This window comes from Eptesicus fuscus, chromosome 12 (assembly GCF_027574615.1).
Source record: "Eptesicus fuscus isolate TK198812 chromosome 12, DD_ASM_mEF_20220401, whole genome shotgun sequence".
NCBI classification, from domain to species: Eukaryota; Metazoa; Chordata; class Mammalia; order Chiroptera; family Vespertilionidae; genus Eptesicus; species Eptesicus fuscus.
The window spans coordinates 81,520,524-81,541,268 of NC_072484.1; the positions used below are offsets into that span (position 1 = coordinate 81,520,524).

Here is a 20,745-nt window from a genome sequence, read left to right on the forward strand (position 1 = left end):
TCAAACTCAACTCAAACTACAACAGGTAGTTATGGGATACACAACACAAACCAATCTAAAATATGGCATTAATAACATAAAAAAAGGAGAAGGGAGTAAAAACATAATCCTTATAGAATATATTCAAATTAAACAACTATCAGCTTAAAATAGACTGCTATCAATAATGATGTACATAAACCTCATGGTAACCACAAACCAAGAACCTACAAAATAGGGGAGAGATCAACCAAAGGACTTGTGAGCCTAACCAGTGATTAAGGACAACAGGGAGTGGGGGCAGGCATGGGGAAAGGTGTGGGATGGGAATGGGGGGATGAGGACAAATACCGTAAGTGATACCTTAATCAATAAAGAAATTTAAAAAAAATTAAAATAAAATTCCAATACATGTTAAAAAAAAAAAGAACCTACCAAAGATATACAAAGAATAAAGAGAAAGGAACCCAAACAAAACACTAAAGAAAAACAACAAACCACAAAGAAAGAGAGAACAACACCCATAAGAACAATTAAAAAATGGCTATACGTACATATTAATCAATAATTACTTTAAATGCAAATGAATTAAATGCTGCAATAAAGAGACATGGGGTGGCTGAATGGATTAAGGAACATGACCCATGTATATGCGGCTTGTGAGAGACTCACTTCAAATCAAAAGACAATGCAGACTGAAAGTGAGGGGATGGGAAAAGATAGTTCATGCAAACAGAAATGAAAAGAAGAGTATCAATGCTTATATTGGACAAAAAAGACTTAAAAACAAAACAAAAAAAGTAAAAAACGACAAAGAAGGACATTACACAGTTATAAAGGGTTCAATCCAAGAAGAGAATATAACAATCATAAATATCTACACACCCAACATAGGAGTACCTCAATATATACAGCAATTATTAGTGGACATAAATAAACATATATAAATACAATACAATAACAATATTGTATCATCGGATGTGGAGTAATAGGATGTAGAGAAAAGGAAGCCCTCTTACACTGTTGATGGGATTGTAAAATGAGTGCAGCCACAATTAAAACAGTATGGAGATTCCTTAAAAAATTAAAAATAGACCTGCCATATAATCCAGCAATTCCACATCCAGAGATTCATCCCAAGAAAACAAAAACACTAATTCAAAAAGCAGTAGTACTAGTAATAGATAAAATATGAAAGCAACAAGGGTGTCCCTCAATAGATGACTGGATAAAGAAGATGTGGTTCATGCATACAATGGAATATTATTCAGCAACAAAAAAGAGAATGAAGCCCTGGCCAGTGTGGCTCAGTTGGTTGGAGCGTCATTCCATGCACTGAAGGTTCGATTCCCAGTCAGGGCACATACCCAGGTTTCAGGTTCCATCCCCAGTCAGGGCGCATACAGGAAGCCAACCCGACCAATGTCTCTCTCTCACATTGATGTTTCTTCCTTTTCCTTCCTTTCTCTCTAGATCAGTAAAAAACATATTCTTGCCCTAGCCAGTTTAGCTTGGTGGATAGAGCGTCCCAGGTGAAGGGTCCCAGGTTTGATTCCAGTCCAGGGCACATGCCTGGGTTGTGGGCTTGATCCCTAGTGGGGGGCGTGCAGGAGGCAACCGATCAATGATTCTCTCTCATCATTGATGTTTCTATCTCTCTCTCCCTCTTCCTTCCTCTCTGAAATCAATAAAAATATATTTAAAAAGAAAAAAAAATTCTTGGATGAGCATTTTTTTAAAAAACGAATGAAGTTTTGGTATTTGTGGCAACATGGATGGATCTAGAGGTATTATGCTAAGTAAAATAAGTCAGAGAAAGATGAATATTATATGATTTCATTAATAATATGTGGAATCTGAAAAAAATGAATAAATAAAACAAAACTGAACAATACCCATAGATATAGAGAACAAGCTGATGGTTGCCAAAGGGTAGGGTGTGGGAAATGAAAACTAAAAAAAAAAAAAAGTTTCCACTCAATACACATAAAAAATGCATATAAAAAGTATTAAAATAGCTAGGTTAAAAGGAAAGTTCACATAATGCAAAAAAAAAAATAAAAAATAAAATAAATAAATAAGTATTAAGACTATTAAGATATTCCCTACCTCCCATTTCCCCAAAATGCTGATGCCTGAGTCCTACCCCGAGTCCCACCCTGGGTCCCACCCCGAGATCCTTCTCTCTTGGTCTGGGGTGGAACCCGGCACCGGGAGTTTTCAAGGCGCCCAGCTGACCTGGGACGTCTGAGCAGCAGTCGGCACTCACATCCCTGGGGCAGCTGTTCCTTGGAGCCACCCAGACTCCCCCCAGGAGCAGGCACTCTGCCCTTAAACAACTCACCCCAGGAAGATCAGCTTCACCTCCTCCCCTGCTCTGCAGAGGGTCAGCCCTAAAGTCAGCTCCAGGTCTGATTGAGGAATAGGAGTGAAGTTTAATTGTGGGTGACACGCGCCCCCTGCTGGCATCGTGCGGTTTGACCTCCTTTGTTAATTAAACATTTAGGTTTTTTGAGAGACTAATTATTGGGAAATTCTAGGGAAATAAGCATTTTGCATGGGTATCTCTTCAGAGAAAAAAATAAAATGTTCATTTTGCATGAGGGCCCATTCAGAGAAAAAAAAACACAATAAAATATTCATTAGAATGTTTTTTCAAAAAATTGAAATAAAAATATTTGTGCCTGGCAGGTATGGTTCAGTTGGATGAGCTTCATCCCCTGTACGAAGAGGTCGCCAGTCTGATTCCTGGTCAAAACACATGTCCAGGTTTTGAGCTCCATCCCCAGTAAGGGGCATGCAGGAAGCAGCTAGCAATGCTCCTCTCTCTCTCTCTTTCTCTCTCTCTCTCTCTTTCCTCTCTCAAAATAATCAATAAAAACATATCTTTAGCCGAAACCGGTTTGGCTCAGTGGATAGAGCATCGGCCTGCGGACTCGAGGGTCCCAGGTTCGATTCCGGTCAGGGGCGTGTGCCTTGGTTGTGGGCACGTCTCCGGTGGGGGGTGTGCAAGGGGCAGCTGATCGATGTTTCTCTCTCATCAATGTTTCTAACTCTCTATCCCTCTCTCTCTTCCTCTCTGTAAAAAATCAATAAAAAATATTTTAAAAACCATATCTTTAAAATATATCTATTAGAGACCCTCATGGCATTAGAACATGATGATTAAGAGAATGGGGTCTCAAACAATAGCAGGTGTACAGGGACATGGGCACCTAGAACTCTCCTACAGTGGCAGTGTCACCTGGTACTGTCACTTTGGAAAAGAGTTTGGCTCTTTCTTATAAAGCTAACCAAGCACTTCCCACACGACCCAGAAATTCCACTCCTGGGTATTGACCTACGAGAAATGAAAACGTATGTCCACCAACATCTGCATGTGAGTGTTCAGAGAAGCTTTATTCATAACGGGCAAAAACTAGAAACAAGGCAGGTGCCCATCAACTGGCCAAGAGTACTCGGCCACAAAAGGAATGAAGTAGTGCTACATGCTACCGTGTGGATGAATGATGCAGACAGTGTTCCCTTGCTACCCATCTCCTAAAAGCAAATTACAAGTCCCCCCAAAATCTGGTGCTACCACTCCAGTCGGGTCCCAGTCCCCGGCATCCCAACCCCACCCCTCCTGAGCACACTCCCCAAACGCTTTTGTTTCCTGCTGACCTTCATATTCGGGTCCATGTCCCCACCTCTGACTGGCAAACTCCAATGCGCAATCCAAGACCTGGTCACTGGTCATTCTGTAAAACCCGCCTCCCGTTTGCTCTGACCTGGCTCCTGGCACACAGCTCGCTGTTTTGTAGTCCCTTCTGTGCCTGGCACATCGAGCAAGCAGGCCTGTGGCTGGGACACTTTTGCTGGGTACGGGTGAGCCTTCCCTTGACACTGGGTAAAATCTCGCACGGACCCCTGACTTTGCTGATCACTATAAGGTCCCTCTAAGTGACAAACACTGTCTCATGTCAGCAGCTAGAACTACAGAGTCCGCGTGGCGGCCCACATGCAGTGTGTGTGAAATCGGCTTTTTCGTCCTCTCTCCAGCCAGGCTGAGCTGCCGCCTGAGGAGGGGCCGCACCTTCTGTCTTGCTCACCTCCTCCCTCTCTTAGGAGCTGGTCTGACCCAGCCCCGCTGCAGGGTTGGGCCTCATGGATGGGTAAGGCCAGTCTTCCATGGACACCTCTGCAGGTTTGCTCCCAGGCTTCTGCCCAGCAGTACACCCTACAGACACCCACTACCAGGGGTCCCTCGCTCTGGCAGGCCACCTCACCAAAGAAAAATCCCTTCTTATTGTTATTGTTACTATTTTTAATCCTCACCCAAGGATATGTTTTTATTGATGAGAGAGAGAGAGAGAGAGAGAGAGAGAGAGAGAGAGAGAGAGAGAGAGAGAGAGAGAGAGATGTGAGAGAGAAACATTGATCAGAGATCAAACCTGAAACCTGGGTATATGCCCTCACTGGGAATGGAACCTGAGACCTTTTGGTGTACAGAATGATGCTCCAACCGACTGAGCCACACCAGCCAGTGTGAAAATCCCTATTTAAATGACCTCTGGCTGACACATCCCTACCAGCAGGACTCCATGGGAACTTTACCAACTCAGCCAACTGCTACTCGGGCCTCTTGAACTTCCCCAGGCAAGAGTGGGGCACCAGTGCTCAGTGTCCCAACTACATGCTCTCTGGGTGGTTCCATGGAAGCCCCTCCCACTAAGCCTGGGGTTAGATAGGCAGCAATGAGCACCCCTTCACCCCTCTACCTTAAAGTTGGCTCTTTACATTGAGCTTGCTTCCCTACAGCTTGACCCCTGCCTGGTACCTAGTTACCCCTTCCTCGCCCTTCAGCTGTCACCTCCATTGTCACTTCCCCAGGGGAATGCATTTCTGGGCTCAACCTCAGGTCAGCCACACTTGTATGCTCCTTTCAGTCTATAATTAAACATTGAACTGTGACATTCTTTTATTACCTTTGTTCCTCTGGCCAGACTCTATGTCCCGTGAATGCGGAGATGGCATGTGTATTCCCAAAAAGTAGCCTGGCCCAAAGTAGGGGCTCGAGAAATACTTGTAGAGAAGAGGATATATAGCAATGGAATGTCACGGTAATGAACAAAAAAGAAATCTTGCCATTTGTGACAACATGGATAGACCTAGAGGATATTATGCTAAGTGAAATAAGTCAGGCAGAGAAAGCCAAATACCACATGGTTTCACTTAAATGTGGAATCTGAAAACAAAACAAACAACAAAAACAGATTCATAGAAACAGAGACCAAAGGGATGCCAGAAGGGAGGGGGTGGAGGGATGGGGGGAAAGGGGAAAGGGAATATACTCTATAATATTGTGATAAGTTTACACGGTGACATAAAATTACTAAAATTAGTGAGGTGATCACACTGTAGGGTCTAAAAGTGTCAAATTACTATATTGTGCACCTGAAACAAATACTGCATAACTAATATAATATTGTACACCAACTATACTTAAATTTAAAAATAAATACTTATTGAATGAAGTGACAAGTGGTGTGCATCTGATAAGTGTTTATTAAATAAATAAATGGACTACATTAAACTCCTGTCCCTCTGCTCATTGATTCATTCATTCAAAAATAAGTATTGAAGTCCTACTTCCGTGACTCTCAGCCCTTTTTCTTATTATGACAGACTAGAATACAGAGCCCAGGTCCCAGGGCTGACCCTCGAATGGTATCCTTAGGTTCCACAATTGCTTGCTCGAGTGTTTGGCATTTTATAAACTGTAATAAGGATAAACTGTTTAAAGGCCTTATTAAACAGGAAGCTGAGATACAGGTGAGCTCACGGAAGGGCTCAGGGACCAGATCCACACACACACACACACACACACACACACACACACACACACACACACACACGGCACTGAAATTCCTGGAGGCAGCAGGTGAGCTGAGCTCCAGGCTCAGCAGAAGACCAAGTGCACGGAGAATGCCGAAGCTGCTCCCAAGAGAAAGTGTAGAACCGTGATCTCCGCTGAGACAGTGCAGGGGAGCTGAGAATTGGGAGGCGAAGAAGGGAGAGGAAGAGGAGGAGACGAAGATGGGCTGAGGCTGGGGCCACATGGAATGTCCAAGTTGGGAGGTTGGTCAGTCCAAGGACGTGTGAACCGGGGACTCCCCATGTTCCCTTTGGGGCTGCCCGTTTGGAAGTGGTCTCTATGTCTTCCCCATCTCCTCTCACACACTCTGGCCCACATTCTAAGATTATGCATATCCAAGGGCTGTGCTGAGGCAGGGGGATCATGAAAACGTCCCTGGGAATTTGCAGAAATCACAGGCAAGGCTTTGGACTTGCCCAAACTGCAGATAGAAGGAAGCTAAGCCATCTCATCTACATCTCCTAGGCCAGGCAGGCTCCAGCCATGAGAATTCCCAGCCATTTTTGAATTTGAATTCATGCAGTTTGTGCATGAATTCAAATTCAAAAATATAGTCCTATTTTAACTAGGAGGTTGGCATTGAAAGAACTTTAAAAAAAAAGAAAAGAGGATAATTAGTGCTCAGATGCCTTTGATGCGGTTCTGGACCTAAGAGAGGCCGGGCTGCATAGCTGGGGTGGGGGTGGGGGGGCCCTATTTCCAGGAGGGAGCACTTCCCAAGCCCCACCTGCTCTGCAGCCTCCAGCCCTCAGGGACCAGGGGCCCCTCCTCCTCCCACGGCAGCCTGTGGTCCTCGGTCATGGCCTCCTGCTCCCGTGTACTGACAATTCAGCGCTCCCCCCAGCTTGGTCTGGATCTGGTCCCTGAGCCCTTCCGTGAGCTCACCTGTATCTCTGCTTCCATTGCCACCCCCGCCCAGAGTGGCTGTGCATGCTTCCCAAGACCAGGCCACCTCCCACACCGACTGTGCTGTCTGTGTCAGGCCTCCTGTCCAGTCCCCCAACACGTACGTACACACACACACACACACACACACACACACACACACACACACACACGGCCACGGCCAGAGCCCTTGTTAGATGAATCATTTGCCTGGTTTTATTGGGTGGAAATTGAGGGCTTTTCAAACACAGTGACAGATACAAAGGACCCTGGTTATGTTCTGAGGCATAAGTCACAGCCGTCACTTAGAATCACTCAAGGACAACCACACACAAGCTGGGGTGATGCTGCAGGAGTTGGTAGGAGCCCCGCCCCGGGATAACATTTGCATAAAAACAAATAATGCTGCAGCCCCTCCAGAGGCCTTGGGAGGGCACCGAGCACTCCTCTCCAGGGCGGGGGAGGAGCAAGTCCACAGGCCAGAGGGATTTTAAAGCATCGCCGCTGCTCCACGCGAGGTCGAGTGTCCACATCCCGGCGAACCCGGCATCTGTCTTTCTCATCTCCAATGGGAAAGGCGGCGTGGGACACAGCGCAGTGTGGTGCGGGACAGATGAGGCTGAGGAGCACATGAAGATGTGATGGTCACGGCCACGTGGCCACTTGCTCTTTAGACACAGGAGGCCACACAGGGATGAATTGGTGCCACCACCTCTCAGGGACAAACTCCGCTGTCTGCCTTCACCTGAGCCCCAAGGCAGGGAAATAACATCAGGCCTGGCTGAAGCCACGTGAGGGCAGTGGGCACATGGCTGCAGCGAAAGTCCCCCACCCCGTTCCTCTGCTGACCTCACCATCTGTCCCGTCTGTCCCGACTTCATTTGGGGAGTGAGGTGGCAGGAGATTGACTCCTCTGTGCCATTGAACAACCCATTGGATGCTCATTGAGTTAAAGGTTAGTTTTAAAAAAAAAATACCTGTACATCTGTTTCATAGCTCAAGCAACACGGCTTTGAAGAAGAGTATGGCTTTCTGAATGGGGGTGTAGACAGGTCCAGAAAAGGAATCTGTAAGGCACCAAGCCTAACTGCACCCCTACAATGTGTGTGCAGAGTGTGGGAGTCCCGGGGAGGAACAGCTGTCCCCCAAAGCAACCTTGAGTGGAGGAGCTTGCTTAGAAGCCAGTCAGAGTGGGGGCCAAGGGTCCTGCTAGCTCCCTGGGGGGCGGGCAGGACCTGTGGCTTGGGACCCACCAGCCTCCTCCAACGCGGCCACACCACCAGGGGGCTGGCATCACAAGCCTAATGCCAACACCCTCCACAGCCCCCCATTGCTCAGGCCTGTGGCCTTCAGGGACTCTCCAGTATCTGCCTCCCTTCCCACTCCCCCACCCCCAGGAAAGGCCACCCCATGCTGCTGGCCCTGGGTGCCCAGGGCTCTGGGTGCCCAGGGTTTGGGAACTAGAGAGAAATGAATACCAAACAGGCCCCTCCACACAGATGCTGGGCAGGGCCTGGGGCCTGGACCAGACTCCAGATCAGCCTAACAACACCACAGGGAAGAAAGCAGAAGGACCATGGAAGCTACAGCAGGACAAGGTCACCTCCCCCTGCCCCTTGGGAGCTTGGGCACAACACCAGCGCTCCATCACCAGCCCCGTATGACCTGGGCACATCCCTGTCATGGTTCTGGGCCTGTCACCCTCTTCTCAGGAATACAGGGAGGCCCCGTGAGAAAAGGGATGGTGAAGGTGTTTAAAAAGTAGAAGGTCTTAGCCAGTTTGGCTCAGTGGATAGATCGACCCAGGCCTGAGTCACTGCAGAGCCAGCTCTGGCCCCAACAGAGGTCCTGACCCCCTCCCACGTGCAACAAGGACACAGGTGGAAGCAGAGGCAGAAAGAGGCTGCCCTGGCCACAGCCACAGACCGTGGACCGGGGACCACACTGCAGGCTCCCCTGCAGGGAATGTGCAGGAGCGTGTCTCCCCCTCCTCTCCCTCTGTCTTGGGGGAGGGGTAGCAGAGAGCATGGCAATGTCAGAGGGAACATGTACATCCCAAAGAGTTTGCACCATGGATAATGACCTGCTTCACCTACCCGAACTTCAAGATGACAGAGGGCTAAGCTCTTAAGCACCAAGATTGCTATGAATGTGTTTTAAGTGTTTGGGGATAGAAATAATTATAAAGTGGACAAGAGACTCCTTTCCCTTCTTAGCCGCAGTGTGCTGAACCGTGTTGGAGGATTTTCATGTCTTAGCTTGACGTGGACATCTCAGGGTGAACAGATCTGAAATGCTTTGCTGCCCTTGGAATTATTATGACACTAGAGGCCCAGTGCACGAATTCGTGCACCAGTGAGGTCCCTCAGCCTGGCCTGCAGGATTGGGCTGAAACCGGCTCTCTGACATCCCCTGAAGGGTCCTGGTTTGCAAGATGGTGCAGGCCAGGCCGAGGGACCTTACTGGTGTGTGATTGGGGCCTGAGGAGGGACGAGGGAGGTTGGCCAGCCAGGGAGGGACCGTGGGAGGGCTCCAGGGCATGTCCGGCCCATCTCGCTCAGTTCCTGACAGCCAGACCCCAGCAGCAGGCTAACCTACTGGTCGAAGCATCTGCCCCCTGGTGGTCAGAGCACATCTTAGCAAGCAATTGAGTGGACTTAGCATATCATTAGCATATTATGCTTTCATTGGTTGAACGGCCAACTGGACACTTAGCATATTAGGGTTTAATTATATAGGATATTTGACCCTCCCTGAACTATTTGCCCCTCCACTAAGTGGCTTCAGATCACTTGGTAGTTTCTGAGATACAGAGTTTTGGTCTTTTCTATGACATTGCTATCCGGCTACTAGCTGCCACCTCTGCTATTCTAGTACCTCTTGCCACTCTCTTCGTTTGCTTGATCATGAGACACCAGAACCAAGGTCACTGGAACTGAAGCGAAGATTAAAGTGGACGCCATGAGGGATTTGCTGTCAGCAAAACATCCGGTCTTTGATGCAGAGCTTTATAGTGTGGATTCAGGGGCTCCAGATTAATTTTCCTTCAGAGTCCCCGGCTCCCTGTAGGCTGAGTGAACCTACAGGATCCGTGGTCCTGGGAAGCGAGGTGAGCTTGGACTTTGTTTCAATAAAATAGCAACCATTTCCTCCTCTTACAACATTGCGGCTCGGGCTGCCCCAGGGATAGAGTTCACATTGGGACCGCTCTGCTGGGCATCCTCCCAGGGAGGGGAGACTCGCCTCCCATTGGAGGGAGGAGAGATGGAGGCAGAAACCAGGTCCCAACCAGCTGGTTTCACCTCTGAGCCCTTTCCAAAGGAAGGTGGGAAAGGCAGGAAGAGCACGATGCCAACGGGTGTGAACCGCAGCCCGTTCCTGTGGGACCCACGTTTCCTCATCACCACCTTCCACCTTTGTTTTCCATGGCGGGGGGCGGGCAGAGCGCTGGGCCCGACTTTGACCCCAGTGGTCCAGGACCCCTGTTGATTCTAATGTGCACACAAGGTTGAGAACCACTGTTCTAGAGCAAATAAAACATTTACCCCAAAGCTGAGCAAGCCATTTAGTTGAAGGAAATAAGTTACTTGGTTGCCAAGGGAACCATCCCCCGACCGGAAAGCGTGCCCATCACTGATTTCTGGCTTTTGTGCCAAGAGCTATGTTGTGGTAGTATATCTGTCTCTCTCTTTTTCTTTCTTTCTTCCTTTTTTTTTTTTTTTTTTTTTTTTAATGAAAAGACTACCCAGGGGAAATATCTAAAGACTTAGAAAAGATGAGCAGGGCTGCCTCAGGACGCTGGCTGCCAGGACAGCTGAGCCCAGCTAGCAAAGTGAGACCAGGTCTGCTCTGACCCTCAGCAAAAGTGCCCAAGCGCCAGAAGCCAGGGACCCACCGAGGACCCAGGACAACTGCTCCGGGCAAAAATAAAAGCATAATCCTGTTACAGGGGCACTGAGAACAGGCCCCGTCATTTGAGAACAGCCCGTATGTAAGTGATTCTGCAGGACACAAGCCAGCCACCAAAAGACGGATGCTGTGTGATTCCACTTACATGAGGAACCTAGAGGGGTCAAAGCACAGAGACAGAAAGCGGATGGTGGTTACTGGGGCTGGGGGAGAGGGGAATGGGGACTTGTCTTTTAAGAGGTGTCCAGCTTTGGTTTTGCAAGATGAAAAGCGCTCTGGATATGGGATGCACGACACTCTGAATATACTGAACACTACTGACTGCACACTTAAAAATGATTAATTTTTAAGATGATAAATATATGTGATGTGTGTTTTACCACAATTAAAAATGAGAAACACACACACACACCAACACACACACACACACACACCAATCTCTGATAGTGTCAAGGCCAAAACAGATTTCGTAAATGTTACAGATCCCTGGGCAGTTACTTTTTGTTGCTAGTTTAATAGGGGGCTGTATATTATGTTTGTATTTCTGGAAAACGCAGAAGTTGGGCTGTGTGCCAGGTTTTGTTTGCTCTCTTTTCCTCCCTTAAGACTCCAGTCTGCACGTCAAGCCACCCCCCAGCCCTCACCTTTCAGCAGCCGTGGCACCCCAGGCGGTGCAGAGCTTGGTTCTCTAGAGGTCATGGCGCCAGGACCAGCTGGGATGTCACACAAGCTGATTCCCCAGCATCACCCCCACCTCCCCAGGCTGAGTACAGGGGTGGGGGTTTAACAAGCACCCAGGGGTTTCCATACAGGCGACCTCAGGCCACCCTTTGAAGTATACACTGCTTCCCAGGACACCTTACAGGGTGTGATCGACCTCCACAGAACAACAGAAGGCACGCCCCAGCCACAGCCACCGGCACAGCCCTCGCTTGGCCTCGCCTGACCCTGTACCACAAGCAGCCTCCTTGAGGAGGGTGCCCTGGTGGCAGGGAGAGGCAGGGTGAGTGCTGAGCTCAGAGCAGCACCATCCCCTCCGGCCAAGGACAGAGCCTCTGCAGCAGGCATTTGCAAAGCTCAGCTCAGCTGTTTCTCAGTCCACTGGTTTTGGCGACACTCTTGATAAATCCCTCATTACCAGCCGGCACCTCAGCACAGTGATACAAGATCCTGACAACTCTATACGGTTTTGAGGAGGGAAGAAAAAGGAAAAAAGAGAAGAAAAAAAATGCCTTTCCCTTCTTTAGTTTAAACTAGGGTTGGTTAGCAGGCAAGAGGCAGATGAGCAGGATTATAATGGAAACAAAAAGGGGAGCAGAGACTGGGTGATGAGCCCACAAGCCACCACATCACAGATGTCCCGGCCTCCTGGGCCCCGGCTCTGAGGACAGACGGGGGTGTCTACACAGCTCAGTGCTTCCCACATAGATGGTACTAGGCAAAAATCAACCAACAGGGGCTTGCCTAAGCTGACAATTTCGTAGGGCGTTACTCAGTTTATTAACTGGGTCTCCTGACCCCTGGAGCCCACTAGGTAACCAGAGGCCCTATTGCTGTAGTAAACACCCGGCTCTGTGCCAGTGCAGGGGCACCAAGATGAGCCAGATTAGGAGGCTGCCCCTGGGGAAGGACAGACCCTGGGCCAAGGACACAGGATGCCCATGCCATGTGCTATGAGGGTGAACTAACAAAAGTCAGTGATGATTGGGGCAGAAGCACAGATGGGAGGACTCAGGGACCACAACCTAACATCATCTGCAAAAATGATAGAATAAAGGAGAGGACAGAGGGAGGCGGGGTGTGGGCCAATCAGGCATTTCCAACAGCTATACAAAGCACAGCGCCTGAGGAGTACTAGGGGGATAGGGAGCAGGGGCAGGAGGGTCTCTGGGAAGGGAGTGAGCCACCTGGGAACACGCCCTGCATGTATGGGTAAGGAATCTGGACTATATGGTCCAGGCAGGCAATGGACTCCACCAAAGGTATTTCCAGAAGGTAATTCTCTGGAAGCAGAAGATCGGTGAGATGGGCCTGCGTTTAGGGCAGAAGGAATGCAAGTAGGGAATAAATTCAAGGGCTATTTATGAGTCAGAATTGACTTGATTTGGAGAACAAATAGACACAGGAGATGAGGGAGAATGAAGAGCAAAGGGCAACCCAGGTTTGAGGTAGAGTGGCCATCAGTGAGGTAGAGCCATTCACTGAGGAATGACTGGGGAAGGGAGGAGGGAGGGGGAACCTGTGCTCACTGGTGTCTAGTTTGTGCCAGCACCATGCTAGGCATCGTGCAACACTATTTCACTTGACCCTTGCCACGGTTGATGCTAGTGACCTGGCCTCGTTCATCTGAGCTTCCAGGGGCTTCAGCAGCTCCTCCAAAGTCACCCAGCTAGTAAATGGTAGGAGGTGATATGGGGTCCCATTTGTCCTTTTAACTACACCAGTTAAGGACATATTGAGGTTTAGATGCCATGCAGGTACAGACATTCAGGAGGCCATGGTGAGCATGTTTCTGATGCTCAGAGAGAGGACCAGCCTGCAGGGAAGGGGGTTAAGATACAAGGACAGAAGAGACATGAGGCTGTGAACAGATGAGATTTCTGAAGGAATGTTCCCCAAAAGAGAAGAAAGCCCTGAAGTGGCATCACAGAAGATGAATCACCAAGGGGCCTCAGTGGGAGCATTTAGGGAGACAGGAGGCAAGTTGGGGGATGGGGGGGGGTGGTTTGTGAGGAAACAAAGGAGAAGAAAACTCAAAAACCAGAGGCCACGCCTGTCACATGTCACATGGATATTGACAATGAGGCCTGAGAAGTAGTCACTGCTTCGGCAATTATCAACTTTCTCCTGCCAACCTTCAGAATTCAGGATGGAGTTGGGCCTGTCCTTCTCTCTTGATAACTGTCCCCAAGCCGGGATATGCCAGCACTTAGCACAGCTCTTGTGCGTGCGTGTAGGACTCTTGGTTCAGTGTCTGGACACATCCACCAGACCGCCACCTCCAGGAGGGCAGGGGGTATGTTGTGCTCATCACTACCACAGTTCCCCAGCACCTGGCACCATGCCTGGCACCAAGTGAGTGCTCAATAAATATTGGTTGAATACCTGGCTGAAGCCAGTTCTGTGCTTGATCTCAATTGTCAGAAAGCACTGTCCCTGCCTCCTCCCCATGCTCAGCAAAGTCAAGGGCGACAGGCTCTCTGCAGCCCCAGGTGACAAGCGGGCAGAGTTGCCGTGACAGCATTGCTGACGGGTCTCTGAGGCAGCATCTGACCTTGAGCCACCTTCCTGTTGGCTTGGCTAGGCACCAAGTCATTTACTTGTTTTTGCTGGCTTTCAACCCTGGGGCAGTGGATTTAGCACAAAGGAAGATGTGATTATGTTTTGTCTGTGGAGCATCAATTTGCCCTAAATAAGAATTTAACTGGTAGTCTACACCGCAGGGTGGGAGAGGGACAAGGCTGAGAGGAACATGTTAAGAGTTCCGAGTGTATGCCCTGGTCTCTCTGAGCCTTTGAAAAACGTTTTCCTACAAACATTGGCTGCAGGACAAAGAGCGTGACCTGGAAGGCAGGAAATGGGGTGAAGCCGAGTTGAGGCACTAGCTGGCCCTGTGGCCTTGGGCAAGTCACTCACCATGGTGTCATTTAATGTGTACCCTTCCTGGTCATCTCTGCTCACCTGTAAAATGTGGAGATGGCCTCAGCTCCCCTCCAGTGCCAGAGGGAGGGTGTGGGAAGAGGGGGGGGGGGGGCCTATAAGCACAGACTGTCTTCCAGACCCATGACAGCCTCTCAGAGCATGTGTTCCTAGAGCAGGGTCCAGTACATGCAGTGACATCTCGATCAGGATCCCTCTGGATGGGAAGTGGCTAAGACAGAGGTTTGGAGCACAGACTCTGGGGTTCTACAGACCTGGGTGCAGTTTCCTCCATTGGGTGCCTGACCATGGGCCAGTCACTGAATTGTTCTGAGCCTCAGTCTCCTCACCTTTCTAATGGGAATCTTCTAACCTAAGGGGGTCCTGTGATGACTATAGGAAATAATGAAAATTAAGTGTTCAGTCTTGGGCCTGAGAATGAGCACAGTAAATCTTAGATAGTACAATCATAAATATTTATGGCTTAGACCCCATACATCACAAATGTCTCAAAAAAATTTAGAGATTATACAGACCCTAGAGATCAAAGCCTCTAGTTGTTTATGAGGACACTGAGACCATAAGGGAGAGAAAGAGACTTGCCTTGAAACCTATGGGCAGGAATAGGGCCATGAGCCATGAAACCCAGCTCCTATATTGGGGTGACTCCCCATGCTCCATCCCTGGCTCCTACAAGGGCCTTGGCTGGGCCAACACCAGCTCCCCACAACCTCAGTGTGAGAACCCTGGTGTGTGGCTCCCCCAGGCTCCAGCTCCCCAACACTACCCCTCCTGGAACACACTTCAGGTGGAGGGTCTGTCCACAGTAGGCATCGGTAGAGTCCCAGGCCTGACTTGACCCAGGTCACCTCTCCATTCTGGGCCTGTTTCGTTAAGTGGGACATTATGATCGTTAAGAGCCTTCCAGTTCCGTCATGCCATGGTTTCCACAACGGGGCTCACTCAATGAACCACAGTCACGTGGCTAGAAACCTCAGAAAACCAGAATCTTTCCCAGAAGCTCCTTCCTTGGGAGACACAGGCAGAACCTAAGAAAGCATAGCATGTGCTGTCTTTGTGCAGTTTTCCCCGTTTACCGAGGACCGGCCTACCTTCCCTCCTTGGCTACGTCCCTGCTGTGCCGAAAAGCAGACCGAGCCTCGGAGCAGCCTGAAGCTTTTTCAGAACACAGAACGAAGGGGAAGGTCAGCATCTAGAACAGCGTGTGCCTGGAACACGTTCTCTGTAATGACCTGCCAGCACGAAGCTCAGGCCAAGGCCAAGAGAGCCCTGGACTGAGCCTGGAGGCCAGGACGGCACCTGCGCTCTCCCATCTTCCCGTTGCTCTGCTGTAAATGAGGTGATCAGATGAAAGGCCCTGCTCCCAGCTGTGCTCCCACAGCTCCTCCCCCTCCTCCTCAGGGCACCCAGCAGGTGGGACTGGGATTTGCTTATGGTCTGCCCTCCAGCCCCAGAGTCAGAGATACCACCCTTAAAGGCATGCCTCCGATACTGAATACTGCTGAGAGATACAACAGCAATAAACATTAAGTCAAGTCGTAATCTTTTTGCTGGTGGAGGGTCTTGCCTTCAATTTGTAAAAAATGCAACATCTTTCCCTGGCTGGTTTGGCTCAGTGGATAGAGCATCAGCCTGCGGACTAAAGGGTCCTGGGTTCGATTCCGGTCAAGGGCACATGCCCGGGTTGCAGGTTTGATTCCCAGTAGCGGGTGTGCAGGAGGCAGCCGATCAATGATTCTCTCTCATCATTGATGTTTCCATCTCTCTCCCTCTCCCTTCCTCTCTGAAATCAATAAAAATATATTTTTTAAAAAGACACAACATATGTGAAGTGCAATAAAATGAGATGTGTCCATATTCATCATCATGTCCAAGTCCAAGCCCAGATCAAAACAGAAAAAAAGCTATAGGCATGTTTACAGAAGGGAGGGAAGAAAAGGAGAGAGGGAAGGAGGTGGAAGGGAGGGGGGAGACAGCAGAGAAGGAGGGAGGGAGAAAGGAGAAAGGGAGGGAGGGGGCTGAAGTCCTCCCCAGGACTAACATTCTAAGATTCTACAAAGCTAAGTTCTAAGGCAATTTATCAATGGTGTCCATCCGGCACAGCCGCGTTAATGGTGGAAACATCACGCCGGAAGCAAAAGGAATGAATTTCAGCTGTGAAATGACATGTTGATCCCTTTCAGCTAGACACAGCTCACTTTCCACAGTGCAGGCCCTGCGGGCACATGTGTGTGAAGGCTGCCTGGCTGGCCACGTGGGTGGTCCCGCCTGTGCAGTAGGTCCCTCGGTAATGCTGGTGTCCGGGGCCATGATGGGCTTCCGGCTGCCAAGCTCACCGTTTACTCAGTTCATCCCCGAGCCTTACAGTTCCTTTTCAGGAACACGACATAGCGGCATCCAGTATTCAGGAACGTAAAGAGGAACGGGTCTTATAAATAACTCCTGGTTAAAACAGAGCTGGAAATAAGGAGCCAGAAAAGGAAGCAAATCACTGAGTGCTTATGAGTCGGTAACATTGGCTTGAAAACCTTAGTGCAAATGGCTGGTCTGGTTTATGTTCTTCTCACCAAAAGATCAGATGCAGGATTGAACCCGGAGGCACCAAGACTGCGTGTGTGAAGATATGTATGAAACGGTGTGGCTTTCCTCAGCTGCTGGGGTCTCTGCGGAGATCCTTACACAGGCCTCGCATTAGCTCTCACCCAGTCACTTAATGGGCTCGGTCAGTAGGTGTAACCTTGGCTGGTAAGTCTCTGGACTTCTCTGGGACATTCTGTCTTCACAGGAAGGTCTGGCGGCTGAGCTGGCCGCTAAGCTCTGAGATTCTAGACAGCAAATCAGGGCTGAGGCCTTGGAATAAGACTCAGGAGCCCAAAAGCCTGAATTAAATCTGCCGTCTCTCTCCTCCATCCTCCGTGGGGGCCTTCCTTTAGCTGTGACAAAGCCAATCCAGTGTGCTCTCTTTCTTGGATGCTAACATTGAGTGGAAATGTGCTTTATTCACGGGCAATCCCCAGCAGCGTGCCACCGTGGGCCGAGCAGAGACACGGGGCCCAGACCAAGACCCAGAGATGCCCAGCACAGAGCTGACTCTTCCCCGCACCCCACCCGTCTCCGGGCCCACAGGTGGGTCCCAAGCATGAAGCTGAACTGCCAGGTAGTGACAGCCAGCCTTCTAGCCAGACCTTCGCCCTGCCCTGCCCGGCGCAGGAGGGAAAGGAGGAGCAAGGGTCTGGGGGGCCGGGCGGGCGGGGCGGCCGGCAGGGCAGGCAGCCAGCGCGCCCTCAGCAGCAGCTGCAGGTGCCCGTGTGCACGCGGAGGATGCCGCGGCTGTGCAGGTGCAGGAAGTTGAAGATCTCGGAGGGCATGGCGTGGAAGCCGGGCCGGGGCTTGACGTTGTCATAGTAGTGGTGAGTGATGTAGAGGCCCGCGGGGTTCATGGGGAAGGCCCAGAAGCCGAACAGGTGCACCTCCTCGCAGAGCTCCAGCGCGGCCGTGGCCAGGATGAGGCCGGTGCTGATGCGCTTGGCGCGCACGCCCAGGCCGAGCCAGTAGCGCGACACGTTGACCAGGTACTGCGGGTGGAAGTAGTAGACGGCCTGCGGCGCCTGGAAGTCGTCCAGCACGTACTTGACGCGGATGGACACGTCGGTGTTGCGCGTGTTGTAGAAGGCGGGCAGCAGCACGGACGCGTTCTCGTAGCCCTGCAGCACGCGGTAGAAGGGCCGCCGCCACTTCTCCAGCTTGTGGAACCTGGGCGGGGCGCAAGCGAGAGGGTCGGCCACCCGCGCCCCTGGCCCCCAGGCCCCGCGCCCTGGCTTCCCCAGCCCTGCACCCTCGGGTCTTTTCAAAGGAGGGAGGGGCTCTGGGGCCATCCCTGCCTCCTTTCATCACAGTCACCTCAGCGAGGAATGTCTAGGCGTCCCTGGGACAGGTATATGTTTGCAAGTGGGTGCAGGAGAGGACAGTCTGGCCCCAAAGGGACAGATATCTAGTGTGTGGCTGCCAGGGGAGGGCAATGCTGAACAGGGCATTCACCTGTCCTGGCTTCCCTAAGATCCTAATGGATCTCAAACCAGCTGCCTGATCTCTCCGCCTGCCCCTCTCCCCACCAGCAGCCCCGCACTCGTCTTTCTTTTACATTAAACAGCCCTCAGGTTGGCTCATCTCACAGGTGTCAAATGCTCCTTCACTCTGCTGACTGTCCCTGTTCCTGGGCCTCTGACCCAATGTAACAACTTCCCCTCCTCTTACCCTTCATCTGACCTGGATGGTGTCACAGAGGTTGGCGTTTTAACACATGAACCCCTTCCCCTGAGGCCTCCCAGGGAGCCAGGTAGGGAGAGGTCTTTGCAGGGGGCTCCTTCCTTGTTGCCTGGACACACTGCATAGGGAGCCGCCCTCCCCTCACACACTGGGAGCTCTGACCCAGCGCTAGGTGAGGACAGTCTAGACCCGTGGTTGGCAAACTGCGGCTCGCGAGCCACATGCGGCTCTTTGGCCCCTTGAGTGTGGCTCTTCCACAAAATACCACGGCCTGGGCGAGTCTATTTTGAAGAAGTGGCGTTAGAAGAAGTTTAAGTTTTAAAAATTTGGCTCTCAAAAGAAAAATTGAAAAATCGTTGTACTGTTGATATTTGGCTCTGTTGACTAATGAGTTTGCCGACCACTGGTCTAGATCAGCGCTGTCCCAAAGAAATATAATGCAGGCCACATATGTAATTTTAAATGTTCTAGAAAGCACATTTAAACAAGGAGAAAAATGGGTGCAATTAATTTTTATAATATATTTTATTTAACCTGATATACTCAAAGTGCTATCATTTCAACATATAATCGATATAAAAATTTCATGAGATAGGGCCCATCCTCTTTTTCACGTTACATCTTGGAAATGGGGGGGGGGGGGTTCCACTTACAGATGGCACATCTCACTCTAGTCTGGCCACATTTCAGTGCCAGTTGCCACATGTGGCCAGTGGCTACTATACTGGACCCCACAGGTCTAGACAGAGGGCCACTGACCTCTCTGTGATGATGCTGGGGTTCACGGTGACCACGTCCGTCTTCACCCCCACATCCATGGTGTACTTCTCTGAGATGGGGGGTAGGTTGCACCTGTGGAAGAGACGAGGCAGCCCGACGGCCTGTGGTCAGTCATTCCCGATGGAGCGGGGAGTGGGCAAGGGCAGGGGGCGGGGGAGGGATGATCACATGAGAGAAGAATGCGGAGGCGGCCAGCTGGGTGGAATCTCTGTGGCCTGGGCATGGAGGGGCCAATTCAACCACTTCCCCCACCAACCCTGAACAGCCCAGTAACTGAATCTACAACCCGAGAGCCCACTGCAGCCTCAGCCCAGGTCTCTGCTTTAATCTCTCATTTTCAGACCATCTTCGTTATCCAGACTAAAGATGTAAGTGAGGGTCCCCAAGATAAGAGGGGCTCTACGTAAGGAAGAAGAAATATAAGGACCAGTATCTACCTTAGGCAAAGCCAGGGTGAAGTTCAAATTGGTGTTAGATACAAAGCTACCCTGGTTCCAAGCATTGCTTCTGGAAGAGTAGAACCCAACCAGGAAGGTGGCCACCCAGAGGCCTCACCGACCCATCTGCCTGGGGCCCCACTGAGTCCTGAATCTCTTCACATCTGTGATGCCATTTGCTTCCATTATGCAGATGTGGAGACTGAGGCTCTGAGAGGTTCCACCATGTGCCCAAAGGGACAGCACTAGAGAGAAGTGACAACCTGGAGCATGAGGGTCTGCAGGGGTGGGGAGTGGGGGATTAACCATGTAAAGGGCAGCATGGGGGGGGGGGGACCAAGGGGAAGGGCCTAAAGGGGGAGGGGGGTGGAGGCCGAAGTGGCAGTGCAGACCAGGATGGTTCTTTTACCGGAAGACAAAGTCGGCGCTGTTGATCTCCCTCCCGCAGCGGCTGTTCTTTAGGATGCCTCCGTTGCCCACCACTGCGCACTTCTTAAACTGGGACCGGTAGTAGGGCATGTCCTGGGGAGACAGGGTCACAGCCTTCATCGGGTGCTCTCACCTCCGTACCCACCTCCACCTCTACTCCTCCTGGCCCCATGAGGCAGCCTTGTAGGGAACGTTAGAGAAAAGTGGTTATTCCACTCTGCAGGTGAGAAAAGAGGTCAAAGGGTTTGTTCTCAGTTCCACGGGCAACTACAAATGAGCTGGGGCCAGAAGGCAGGTCTCCATGGCTGTTTTCAATAAGGGATGCGTTAGGTTTCCAGCGTGCAACCGTTTCCCCATGTTGGGAAGCTCAGCTTTTCATGACTAAATATATACTTGCTAGTGTACATATTTTAATGATGAAAGCAGATGTTCTGGGGATGGCGGCAGCAGAAATGAGGCCAGGGCCACCCTGGGACCAGAGCC

The 20,745-nt window shown here is 50.5% G+C and overlaps 1 protein-coding gene across 3 annotated transcripts in view; it reads right to left on the reverse strand.

The window, feature by feature from the left end:
- Positions 1-17,619: 17,619 nt before the first annotated feature.
- Positions 17,620-20,745, reverse strand: part of ST8SIA5 (ST8 alpha-N-acetyl-neuraminide alpha-2,8-sialyltransferase 5) — a 42,444-nt gene continuing 39,318 nt past the window's right edge. For all 3 annotated transcript variants that reach the window (XM_054724199.1, XM_008157954.3, XM_028135938.2), the window contains 3 exons: positions 20,243-20,355; positions 19,376-19,468; positions 17,620-18,103 (listed from right to left, as the gene is read on the reverse strand). In XM_054724199.1, coding sequence (XP_054580174.1) covers positions 17,635-18,103; positions 19,376-19,468; positions 20,243-20,355 — 675 coding nt within the window. In that variant the 3' untranslated portion in view covers positions 17,620-17,634. The remainder of the gene's footprint in view (positions 18,104-19,375; positions 19,469-20,242; positions 20,356-20,745) is intronic.